At 50.8% G+C, this 12,974-nt stretch overlaps 3 protein-coding genes across 3 annotated transcripts; 2 read left to right on the plus strand and 1 right to left on the minus strand.

Annotated features, from left to right (window-relative positions):
* Positions 1-53: 53 nt before the first annotated feature.
* Aspvir_007334 (RraA family protein) lies at positions 54-1,038 on the minus strand (the record flags this gene model as incomplete). Its single annotated transcript, XM_043270516.1, has 5 exons — positions 54-230; positions 289-387; positions 447-760; positions 833-908; positions 982-1,038. 5 exons carry the CDS (start codon positions 1,036-1,038, stop codon positions 54-56), a joined length of 723 nt encoding a protein of 240 aa, XP_043126451.1.
* Positions 1,039-2,011: 973 nt separating this feature from the next.
* Aspvir_007335 (arylamine N-acetyltransferase family protein) lies at positions 2,012-3,091 on the plus strand (the record flags this gene model as incomplete). Its single annotated transcript, XM_043270517.1, has 3 exons — positions 2,012-2,421; positions 2,479-2,524; positions 2,585-3,091. 3 exons carry the CDS (start codon positions 2,012-2,014, stop codon positions 3,089-3,091), a joined length of 963 nt encoding a protein of 320 aa, XP_043126452.1.
* A 1,409-nt stretch (positions 3,092-4,500) lies between these two features.
* On the plus strand, positions 4,501-7,834 carry Aspvir_007336 (putative histone acetyltransferase; the record flags this gene model as incomplete). Its single annotated transcript, XM_043270518.1, has 4 exons — positions 4,501-4,991; positions 5,060-5,139; positions 5,198-5,245; positions 5,316-7,834. The coding sequence occupies 4 exons, from the start codon at positions 4,501-4,503 to the stop codon at positions 7,832-7,834; spliced, it is 3,138 nt and encodes a 1,045-aa protein (XP_043126453.1).
* Positions 7,835-12,974: the final 5,140 nt, after the last annotated feature.

The following is a 12,974-nucleotide window of genomic DNA, read 5'->3' on the forward strand; positions in this document are numbered from 1 at the left end:
TGATGGTCCACCATTTATATTGATCACTCGTCTATATACAACCTTAGAGTCTCTCAAATCTTGGTACGGAACTGCTTGAACGCATCAAAGGCATTCATCCCCTGAGACACGGCGTCTTTGACCTTGTCATCCATGGCCCCTAATTTCGGCATGAGTTCCAGCACCTGATCCAGGAGTTCGTGAGGGATAGCAACCACGCCTTCCAGAGGGTCACAAAAAATAATATCGCCCTGTAAACAACGTCAGCATCACCATCCACACTCAGTTCCTACCTACAGAAAACCATACCGGGGAAACAGTCACGCCCCCCACATCAACCGGCACATCCCTCGCCCCCGGCTTCGCCTCCGCTCCCGACCCAACCGTCGACGTCCCCTTCGCCCAAACCTACATCAATCAGCCCCGACCGCCCCCGATCCAGGATTGGGATTGGGAATCACACAAACCGGCAGCTTGCACTCATTGATCTCTGCTAGATCCCGTACGCGCCCGTTCACCAGGACCCCGCGCACACCCAGAACCTTCATCCGCACGGCCATGATCCCGCCGAGGACGGCGCAGTGCTGGTGCGCGGGCTGCTCGAGCACGGCGATGGTGCCTGGCTTGGCGAAGTCGACCCAGTGCGTGCCTGCTGGGAAGCCGTGCGAGTCCTCTGGCTTTGCATTGCATTCTTCGTCCTTGGAGATGAACTTGAAGGTTGATGCTGGGGCGATGATTTTGGGTTGTGTTGCGTTGCGGCCTATGGTGGGGGAGAAGGGGGCTGGTTGATCTGTTAGCGGGTTGCTTTGCTTTAAGAAGGGGACGTTGATGCTTCAGAGCGAGGTCTCCTTACTGAAGTCGGCCAGGTGCCCTGCTCGGGCGGCTGTTCCTGCCGGGAGTTTCTGTAGTTTGAGGAGAGCATCCGATACCTAGAATTTCGTTCGGTTAGAGGAGAAGCTGCCTAGAGAACTAAAGGGGATGATCGCGGTTTGTAGCTCCTACATCGCATGCAGAGTATTTCTGCAGTTCGTTCAGTTTCTGTTCGATCGAGCTGGACATGGTGCGTCTTGGGGATGGGGCGGGGAATGGGTTGAAGATCAGTCGTGGTCGACAAGTAGGATGAGAAGAGAGAAGTTCAAGGATAGCACGGTTCCGCGACACGTAGTTCATGAAAGTCAGCCAGATACCGTCTTCTAAACTGTGAGTGAGATCGTGCTGCGATGGAAACGGAGATCCGAGATTGAGCGCAGTGTAGATGCCACGTCCCTTTGTCCGTTCCTCGAACCAGCAGTCTTCTTGCTGAGAACGTCTTTATTTGAACTGCATTGGTTTATACAATACCTCTCTATGGTTATCTGCGTATGTTCTTCTGATCCTCTGGAATAAAACCTCTGTGTAATCGTGACTAGGAGTGACTAGGTAGTTACATCGACCATTCATCGTCAGATGTCTCCCATTCCTGCATCGACAGCCGAGGATCTGATAAACAGACAGTATCATACTCTTTAAAGACGTGGAGAAATCTGGATCCATGATACCATCCAAGTCTACCTTAGGAGACATGCTTCCCGTCCAAATATGGAGTACGCTATCCATGGACCGACCTGTCATCTTCATGATTATTCAACACCAATCTACATGGTCCGTCCTGATACATTCATTGATTCTCATTCTGCCGCGGGGTTAAAACGCGGGAAGCAGAACCATGGAGGCACCGTCATTGTGATTGCTCTACATGCATCGAATTTTTGCTGGAAAGGGTCAAAATAAATAGTGCTTGAATCATACTAACTCTACTAACTCCTTATTTTGACACACTCATTCTCTTGTCCAACAGATATCTTCCGCCGACCATCATCGGCTCGCCTCTAATCGGCGACACGAGTGGTGACGTTGGCGGCTTCACGGGCCAAAACTGGATCTATTGCTTGGTAATCATAACTGGAATACGAGACCATCTTGGCTTTGAATATATATGCAAGTAAGATGGCCTCTTTCTTCCTCGTGGTCTCATAGATCATCGCACTCCATCATGACATCGCCACCGTCTATATATACTCCTGATCAGATAGAGGCCTATCTGCAGCGCATCGGGTACGCCGACTCCGCCAGTACATCTGGAATCACCAGGCGACAACATCTCCAGCAATGCATCGAGAAAGATGCGCTGGCCGCATTGACCGAGCTGCAGAGGCGGCATCTGGGCGCCATCCCATGGGGTAATTCCGGTCTGCATTACTCCCAAGTCCGCGCGATCTCCGTCCATCCAACGTGTGTGTTTGAAAAGTTGGTCACCCGCAAACTAGACGGGTACTGCATGGAGAACACCAACCTGCTTTATGTCGTTTTACGGTCATTGGGGTACCAGGTCTATCCCACGGGAGGCCGAGTTAGTCGCGCGGTAGCCACTGGGAACAATGCCGCGGCGGGATACAAGTCGCTGTATGTACCTTGATCTCCTAAAATCTATAGAGTCGCATTCGCTGACGCAGGACGCAGTGGACACATGGTTCTCATCGTGACCATTGATGGCCAGAAGTACATGGTAAGGTGTCATCCTGCTGAGAATCTCATCGCGGGCAGTTACTAACCCGGTTCGCAAAAGGTCGACGTTGGGTTCGGCAGCAATGGCCCTACCAGTCCGCTGCCAATGAAGGAAAACGAGGTTGCAGTCTGCATTGCACCCGGTGAGATGCGCCTGATCAAGGACAGCATCCCCGACTTCGTCGACAAGAGCCAGAAGGTCTGGATCTACCAGATCAGGCATGACCCGGAAAGTGAATGGATCCCGTCGTACTCCTTTTCGGAAGTTGAATTCCTGGCAGAGGACTTTGCAGTGATGAACTTTGCGACAAGCCAGAAGTCGGACAGCTGGTTTACCCAGACGTTTGTCTGTACCAAGGTGATTCTGAGTGAGGGTGGACTCGAACCCCGAGGTTTATATGTGATGTCAGGAAAAGAAGTCAAGAAAAGGCTGGGTAAGGAGACACAAGTTGTGGCCACACTAGCAAACGAAGACGATCGGAGACAAGCGCTGGCGAAGTATTTCGATATGCACTTCCAGGATTATGAAGTTGAAGGAATACAGGGCTTGAGCTCCCAGATAAAATAGAATTCTTTTGACAATTGAAAACTAGCTTTGCAGCGTTTTGCTTGCCCGTTGATATTGTACAAACGACGTTGCTCTAGGACCGTAGCGTGGATATTGATTTAGGAAATGCAAGCAAACACAAGCTAAAACAAAAGGTGTAAAAACATGACGCGGAGACACGTTGCCGTGACTCAGAAAATCCGTTTCTCAAGCTGTAGAGAGGTGAGCAATCCGCATTACCGAATAAGCGCATCGAGCCGACGATATGACATACCTTCCATGGGTTGCTGACATCGAATCCCTTTGGCGCTACGGCATTGCCTGACTGGCCTCGTAAAGTTCCTGTGATTCTCAAGTCCCTTTCCATCACTATGGCAGATATATATCGTCAGTTTCCGGTCCCTCGGCTGCATAAACAAGGAGGAATATTGCAAGTATTGCAAGGGGTAGGTCACGCACTTTGCTAGATGGATATTAGCCAACTTGGTCACTCGATTGCAAGCCACAGGTGAAGAAGGACTTACTCTATCCCAGAGATCCTTGTTCCACCGCGCCTTTTTCCCTTCGTTTCCAAAGTACTTAGCAGCAGTGAGGCCGACACCGGTCACGCCGAACATCTGTCACGATCCATCAGTAATTCGTGCTGGCCTGCTCGGTGTTGCGGATACACACAGCGACGATGATCCCGTAGGGGATAAGGGCTTCGAAAGGGACACCCATTTTGCGAGATACAAATCCTCAATTCGCTGCACGATCAGAAAAGTTCTCAGAGAGATTGAGACAGGTGTCAACGGACAGCTTTAATTGCGAAAAAAGCAGACCAGAATGTTTCCCAGCGTCGTTTCTTGTGCCCGCTGATTCCGCCGACGACGTGAGGTCTGGAGGACTTCCTAAATCGGTTTAGTCCGGCCGGGGGTCAATCTGGATGAGTCAGCAACTTCGTGAACCTCACTGCAAGAGAAGGGGTGTGAAGCGGCGGCAGATGGCTTTGGAAGCTGAATAGCTCCACAAACGGCGTTTGCGCTGCGAATCTACGCGTTGGTCATTGCTCTACTCTCGCATAACTACTAGCGCCTCTGATCACGGCTCCAGTTCCTTCATTACACGCGTTGTTTGCTTGTTGTCTTGGCCGCCTCCTTCCTGCGCCTCCGACTTTGGCAACCCTCCGCGCTTGTCTTGCTCGCGCATTCGTCTCCAACGCTTGATTACGACGTATGCTACGACTTGACCGATTGGCACGCTGAATTGTTGGAATACTGCCTTCAGATCAGCTCGCCGCTTTGTCCCCATGTCCCGTTCATGCGCGGCCAGATGATTGTTCGCCCAAGCGGGAAGCTTCTATAGCCTCAACTTCTCATTCAAACATCGCGAAACCTTGGTAGATCCGTGAAACACACTCACTCAATCTGGCGACTACGGCGACCTACACCATGCCGGCGACCGTGCTGCCGGCCATCGACGATCCAGAGACTAGACCGCCAGCCGATATGGTGGACAGTGATCAGGACGCAGAAGGGGAGGAGGAGACCGACCTCTATGAGATGGACCAGCAGCTACAGAATGCAGTTCATCGGGCATACTCTGGGGAGACCGCCGTGGGGGATCAGGATGCCGATTACGACGAAGACGAAGATGCAGAGGGGGAGCCGGATACGGAGCTGAATATCAACGGGGAGAATGATGATACAGAACCGGTTGGTGCTGTCAAGATGCCTGACGCAGCTGGCTCTCTTGACAACGATGATGCTGCTTCTGCGGCTGCCGATGCAGAAGATGATCCAGCGTTTGAGAATCCAAGTGACAGCGATGCACCCGCTGCCTCTTCAAGCAGTTCAGAATCGGAGGCCGATGAGGAGTGGGAGGCAGAGAGTAATAGCCGGGAGGATGCGGAGGTGGATACCACTGTCCGCGGCAATTGCATGTGAGTTCATTATTCTTCCCATGTCCACTCTCTCGTGATCTGGTCTGATCCTGAGACGGGAAATGTAGCTTTTGCGGTCAAGACGAGGATAATGATCCCAGCGAGGAGTTTGAAGAGTATTTAACCTGCACCGTCTGTGGTGACCATTGTACGTTGCACCTTTTGAGCCAATTTTGAAGAATTGTCGCTGATATAACTCTCTACAGCTCATCGACAATGTGCGCGCGAACAGAATGCACTTGATGAGACTGAAGGTATGTTCAAATTGATTCGTCTTCTCTACCTGGTTTCGTCGCGCCTTGCCCCGGGACTGACATTGAACAGACGCTGGTCCATGGAGATGCCCTACCTGCGTTCGGGAGAAATTGCAGCCTAGTACTGAGCAGAATGGTACAACCCTGCGACAACCTCGTCAAAAGAAGATGCGCAGAGAACTTTTACCGGCGCACTCTGGAGAGAAAGATTCTGGTTTTCACTCGATTTTCAGCACCGTGGACGTCAGCGATGAGCTCTTGACCAGCTCCAGATCATTGCGGAAAAGGAAAGCCTCGTCGACCGACGTGGGAGAACCCACATCTGGACTTCGAAAACTGCGACGGCAATCATCAATGCGATCCGCTCGGGCTGAGTCCCGAGACCAGGGTTTTGGAAATACAGACGGTCAGTCCCCGGTGCGTACCCGTTCTCGGCGAACGCGCGTCGAGGAAAAGGATACCTGCCGCGTTGTTTTGAGGCAATTTGGGAGACTAGTCCTCGCTTTTCGTCTCAACGAAAACAAAGTGTCCAAAATTCTCAACTCTCGGAGCCGGTCACAACTCAGAGGCAGAAGAACGCCCAAGCCGCCACCAGCGGTCCAAGAACCTCTATCCCATTTTGCTCCCATTACACCTGCACCCTACATATCCCCCTTCTACTCATTCAACGACCGCGAAACAGACGAATCAAAATCAAAGCCATACGGCGGTATTCTGTCGGAAGCGGATGCGGACACCTCAAGAACCCTGCCAACACACGCAGATCGCGAAAGGTTCGAGATCGCGCGACAAAAGGCCGAAGAGGAATGGCAAAGGAAGCTTTTGGAAGCTGAAAACAGCGGAGAAGCCGTCCCGCACGCTTCCCAGAAGCTTTCGGGTCCTCCATCCAGGATTAAATCCATTAACTTTGGAGGATACGAGATTGAGACCTGGTATGCAGCTCCTTATCCCGAAGAATATAGTCGCAACCGGGTGCTCTACATCTGCGAGTTTTGCTTGAAATATATGAATTCAGACTATGTGGCCTGGCGGCACAAGCTGAAATGCCCGGCAAAACATCCCCCGGGAGATGAAATCTACCGAGATGGTTCCATCTCAATATTCGAGGTCGACGGGCGAAAGAACCCGGTCTATTGCCAGAATCTTTGCTTGCTCGCCAAATTGTTCTTGGGATCCAAAACGCTTTACTACGACGTGGAGCCGTTCCTGTTTTATGTCATGACCGAATTCGACGATCTGGGCTGCCACTTTGTCGGCTATTTCAGCAAGGAGAAACGGCCCAGTTCGGCAAACAATGTTTCGTGCATTCTCACACTGCCCATCCATCAAAGAAAAGGCTACGGGAATTTGCTTATCGACTTCTCATACCTGCTCACTCGTATTGAAGGTAAGACCGGCTCACCAGAGAAACCTCTCTCCGACATGGGCCTGGTGTCCTATCGCAACTACTGGCGATTGATACTCTCGTATCAATTACGAAACCAAAAAACTCCCATCAGCATCGCGGAGCTTTCAGAGCGCACAGGCATGACGGCCGATGATGTGGTCTCTGGTTTAGAAGGGTTACGCGCCCTAGTCAGGGATCCAATTACCAAAACCTACGCTTTGCGACTCGACTGCAAGTTTTTTGAAGAGTGTGTCCGGAACTGGGAGGAGAAAGGCTACGTTCAGCTGAACCCTGATGCTTTGGTCTGGACACCATACATCATGGGTCGTAGCAATCAGTCACAATTTGACCGGGCTCCATTGCATACCGTTGCACAGAGGGAAGACCCGGAAGAGGAGGAGGGGGAAGAAGGCAAGAAGGCCGATGGTGCAGTCGTTCCAACGGCCAGCTGGACGGGACACGCCGACTCTGGGGGTCGTTCGACTGTGGCCGCTGGGCCCCCTTCAACCCAAGCGCTCTCTAACACCAGCGGTTTCCATCACCAAACGACTGCTACAGCGAGTTCGAGTACCTCTGCTCCCTCCAACCTCGCCGCGGACATTCCTCCTTCTAGATTCGAGATTTATCCTCCTGTTCAAGCTCCTGTATTCAAACGAAAGCCGGGACGACCCTTTGGCAGTAAGAGCGGGTTTAAGGTGGGCGGGACCCCTACAAGTGCCCGGACGAGTGGTCGCGGTACTCCCCGCAGAACCTCAATGTTGGTCTCGGCGACGCCTACTTCGAATCCAGGTAGTGTTCGACGGGGCCGGAGCGCCAAGCTGATGGACTCCCCTGCTCCAGAGCCGTCCAGCGCGAAGATCTATGGACTTGTAAATGGGGAGCAGCATTTGCAGGATGGATCCGAAGAAGCACAAGATACAGAGCCCCAGGATGCTGCACCGTCCGAGCCGGAAGTAGGCACCCCAAATCACCCTATCAATGGGACTCGTAGTTCGGGCACCGTTGTAGCCAGGTCAAATGCCGATGTCTCTCTTACCGACGGCCCAATTACACCCAAGGGAAGGGGAGCCGAGAACAGAGGGAAACTATCGCGGTCAGCGAGCCGAAAATCGGTCGTGGAGATCATCCCAGATAATGACGCGCCTCAGGAAAACAACATTGCTGGTAGGGACGCCGATGGCGACGCAGTCATGCGAACATGACGCTTGAAAAGCAGATAGTAAAGGGGAAGACAAAACACAAGCGGTAAGAACATTGGGTCTCTGAAGGCGCTTGACGACGCATTTGCATGGGGCGTTATTTGAGTTCATTCAGGAGGGTTCCTCACTTCAATTACTGGTTTTTCACTTCTTATTCTTTTCATGTATCCTTCTCATCAAGCAAGGAGTAGGCTGAGCATTTGGCGTTTCGGTCATGGCTTCCTTCGATTCATTCGCAGCGCTGTTTTGGCACGTCGTGCGCTGGTTTCTTGCCCTATCTAATTCGGCCAATCGCTGTCTTTTTTTCGTTGCTGCACGGCTGCTTTCTCTTGTGGCTTCTGCATCTCATGATCCGAGATTCTGTTCTAGAGGACGCATTCATAGGCTCGTTTTCTATGATGGCAGCTTTGGGTGGTTCTCCGCTCCCATCTGCATTTGTGTAGCATATACCAACAAAGCCAATCTCACATTGTGCTGTTTGAATTTCGATCGCATACAGTCGTAGTAACCAAGGAGGTTGTCCACAGGGTGCGTTTAAGTAAGGTGCTCATATCTTAGAGATCCTGGACCTAAATATTATTATCGGTACGTCGCTTCGTCATTTATATGCAACTATTTATTTATTACCCGAGCGACCTAGAAGTAAGTGTGGATGCCCTAAGATCAAGGCAGTGGCTCTCGCAGTGCGATGTTGGGCGCGACGGAAGACAGTTTTGTACAGCAGTAAGGAAGGCATTTGATGGACTCAAGAATGACTGTTGGTACCTTTTTTTCAAGTTGAGCCATACAGAGACGAAGAGTGACGGTCGAGTCAGGCTTAAGCATTGTGGACAATTCGGTCTTGGTTTAGCTGCAGATCAAGGCCCCCATGCGGAGTGGGAATACGGATACCGTTGAGCAAGAACCGGGGAATGAGTGTGATTTTGACCTTTTATTTTCGATGGTCATGCATGACGGAGAGGACTGCAGCGTAGCTGGTTGAGCTGGATACAGGATACTGGGGTAGGTAGGTAGGCTAGTGGTACTGAGTGCTTCAAGCCAAGGCAACACCAAGAGCTTAGAGTCTTAGCAGGGGCGCCATGAATCACTGACTGACATGGGCAGTGCTACGTATAGATACGCCTATCAAGGCCGCAGGTAATAAAAGGTACTGTTGAGTGCTATCTGACGACCACACCGTACCTAAACTGTAGCTATCTGCGACAGGTCTACTATGTCCCCTGCCTCTGGGGCAAGGAATTCGATGGTTAGCATGCTCTGTTGTCGGTTGCCTGTTCTGCGTCTCGATTGTCAAAGAATTGAGACTTCACATGACTCATGATCGGTTTTTGACCCATCTGTTGATTTGTACGATCAGTCATAATGACCTCTTCCTTTTCCGCTGTGAGTCTGTGGAGAAAGTCTGTGAGTACTTCGGGCTTTGGACCTGTTCGTCATCTTTTCGATGTTCTCCTGCTTCCCTTTGTTCAGGAAGTCCTTCATGGAGTATCGTTAAACAAATATATAGCTGGGTAATTTGACCTTGCAGATCATTTCTTGCTGATACCGATGAGAAGCACATAGGCAGAACAGGCTGATAGTTGTTATTGTCCTCCGTGGATACTTGGTGGATTCTGTGGAAAAAGCGCCGAGTTAGCTGCGAACGCAATACTTACCTGGTACAACCAGACCTCCAACGACTGCTATCTAGACCATGAATCTCATTCTGTTGAAGACATGGAACTCACATGGCTAGCCCAGGGGACAAGTATAAACGGAGATCCAGTGGAATAGGGGGTAGACAATTCGAGTGTGTGCGCCATTGTGCTAGACCAGCAGGAGCGCCGATGAAGTCCGCGACAGTTCATCCTGCAGCTTCTGATCCCCACTTCAAGATGTAGTAGGACAAAAGTAGATGCCGGCATAATTAAAAGGTAAAAAATCGTTCGTCGCTCGATTTGAGTCCGGAGTTTGTTTATTTCTTTTCTGTTCTTTTCTTTTTTCCCCCTTCTTTTCCCGCCGTCTCTCTTCTCCCCTATTGTCTCGATCTTAACTTGTTCAGAAGTGACAGCCGCCGACAGCGTAGGAAGAAAAGTTCTGAAACCTCGTTGTGTTCTCCTATCCACAATGCAGATCGCAAAGCCTTGGCCGGAGCTGTTTTCCAAACAAAAAAGGCAGAAAATATTGACATCTCACGCGCCATGGTTCAACAATCAACAATGATGGCTGTGCTCGTATGCAGCATGTTACGCCATTGCAACGTGGCTCGCGCGGGTACGGTAGGATTTTGACCAACTGCGAACACAACAATAATTGGCGTCCAGAAAGCGTTTCCAGGTATCACCCAACCGCACTATGGATATTGGTCAGTGCTTGATAACCTTGTGTCTTTTAACTTAATTATACCGCAGCGTCCCGTCGTCCCGACCCTCGAGGGTCACTGTCACCCGTCATAACTGCCCAGCCCAGAATGTCAGTTGATGGATCATTTGTGCTTTCTGAACTCGTCGTATATTGTCATGAGTGCGTTTGTACCATTTCCAGGAATTGAGATCATCGTTCAGCGGCTTGATATTGTTGAATATTCAACGCTCCGCCGAATTCTCATTCGTCACGGTGTTTTACATATGCAAGTATTGGCCCACGCCGCCCTTGCGTGTTTGTCGCCAATAGCGACGTCCTCGCTTGCGTTCAGATTGGACTAATACTGCTATGCCCGCATCGTCACGTCAACGTTGGGTTTCCTGGATTTACACAAAGTGGCACATCGATTCCATCGTCGTCAACCCGCGCCGGAATTTGCTGCTAATGAAGGGACCAAACTGTGATGAGCCAGCGCAGAGAGGTCAAGATTTCGAGAAGCAGCTATTGTGGAATTCCTGCTATTTTAAGTACTTTTGCAGGTGAAGGCAGCTGAGTGCAGCTGAATCCGTATTTGTCCGGGACATTGGCACATCGACTTTGTGAGAGGTGAATTCTGAAGGTCAAATGACTAAAGAAAGCCCCGTCCGCTGTATGGCAAAGAGAAAGGTGTAATACTCAGCCGCACTACCGGTATTGCGATTTCCACACACAGCGTGCATGAAGGACCTGCACCCTTGGGTTGTGGAAGGCCAGCGTAGCTCAGCACTATTTCAGTAAGGTCAGCATCTCGACTGCAGAAAATCTATCTCACACATTGACCACATACTACTGCACTCGGGTGGTTCGTCGATCAAGAGATCTGTCGTTTTGCATCATATTGACTTTTTGACCCCTTGATGTCGTCAATTTTAGCTGCATGCACTAGGAGGTGAACTGTCCTCTCAGCACTGTGATTTGTGTGCAACCATCGCATCCTGCATGTCAAGAGAAGCCAATGTGATATATCAACCGAGCTGGATCCCTAGGACCCAGGGTAAGATCATGCGGGTTTTGGCCATTTGCGGCCTGACCCTCCTTGCACAAACCGCGCGGTGAGAAAAAGGCACCCCGCTCCCACTTTCTACTCCAGATCTCTGGTGAAACTGTTCGTCACTCCCTCTATATGACCAGAAGTCTTGTTGACCGATTTCCGATTAGCCCCTTATCCCCCACGCAAGGATTCCCTTGCATGAAGACTGTTTCCCTGACGCAGCCCAACCAGTGTTTTGTCTAGACTAACGGTGATCGAGTTGAGAACAGTGGAGCTCATTGGGGTGAAAGGAAGAGGGCCTGACTTGGTTCAGCCGTAAGCGAAGAGAAAAGTGATTCGGCATCTCGTGGCCTGGAGCGCATTTCGAGGGACAGGAGAGAATCCTCCGACAATCATCTGGCGCTGACGGACGAGAGACTCGCGACATAGAAGGATACCTTAATTCCATTGAGCGACTCGGAGAAGCAAGGTCATTGTTTATTTGTTAATGAACCGACTCTCCTAGTATCGGACGGGATTTTCAACGGTTATCGAGTGGGCCTTGGTGCCCTGGGTTTCTCGTTACTGGAAGTGAGCTCCTTCCCTTGGATCCGAGCTCAATTGGAACACGGAACCCATTGGATCGACATCAGGGGAACAAGAGGATTTAAGGTATGTTCTGTTCCTTTGGTTCTTCTCTTATGACTATGAGTGCATTGTTGATTGATTCAGACAGTACGTTGAAGGAAACAACCTAGACGGAGAGCCAGGGGGGATCAAAGAGGGAAAAGGAGATTAACGGATCTACGAAGGCGATTATTTCCCCCCAACTGCCAGTCAAGAGTCTAAGAGACGATCAAACTTTAGGGTGGAACGAATAAGCGATGGGAATTGTGCGACCAGACTCAGTCTGGAATGCTTAGGCGCGCGCACCGGCAGCAACGCTCCCACGCTCTGCGGCTCTGGCGTCTGCAAGGGAGCCGGGAGACCCTGCGCGGCGTCTAGATAGTGAGGAAAACGGGTCTGATCGCTTGCATAATCGGCTCTATCTCCGCGCACAAGGGTGGGTTGGGCTTTGTTCGGGGAAGCGAGTAATGGTTTGCCGCAAACGCGGTGGATTTCATGCTTTAGCTCGATCAACTGCCCCAATCAATCCGGCCTAGACGAGGGTAAAGTTTGAGACTTGCGCAGGTGCTCCGAACTGAATCTMAGATCCTGGTTGCACTCCCTCCTCTATTCTTTTCGTTTCATTCGAGCATTCTATCCTCCTACCCCTCGAGGCGTGCCAATGTGCGCATCATCTTCAGATGTTCTACGGTTCCTGTCGGATGATCAAGACTGATACACGCCTTAGCCCGTTTTCTCAACCGTGGTCGAGTGTCGACCCGACTGGTAAACGATTCTCCCTAAACTTCAAGAACGACTGGACTGCCGGCCGAAAAAGTGACCGGCGTTGGTCTACTTTCCTGGTACTACTCCACCGGAACACATTATCATTATCTGGTTCAGCTGGTTATCTGAAAGCTCGAGTAAAATTTTCCTCTTTTTTTTTCACCTTCTTCGCTTGGATCTCCGTGTGTCAAGAGACCCTCAGACCTGTGGGAGGCGACTTTTGACCCATTGTTCAGCTCTGTTCTTTCAACACTGGGCTGAAGCGGTCTTCTGATCCCGCCCGAACCACACCCAATAACCTTCTTGCTTTATCCTTTGACCATCCCAATTTTTTTTTTTCACCATACTCTATCGTCATATTATTCAAGCACTTCGACGACCAAGACGAAGGGGAAGATA

This window comes from Aspergillus viridinutans, assembly GCF_018404265.1.
Source record: "Aspergillus viridinutans IFM 47045 DNA, scaffold_5, whole genome shotgun sequence".
NCBI classification, from domain to species: domain Eukaryota; kingdom Fungi; phylum Ascomycota; class Eurotiomycetes; order Eurotiales; family Aspergillaceae; genus Aspergillus; species Aspergillus viridinutans.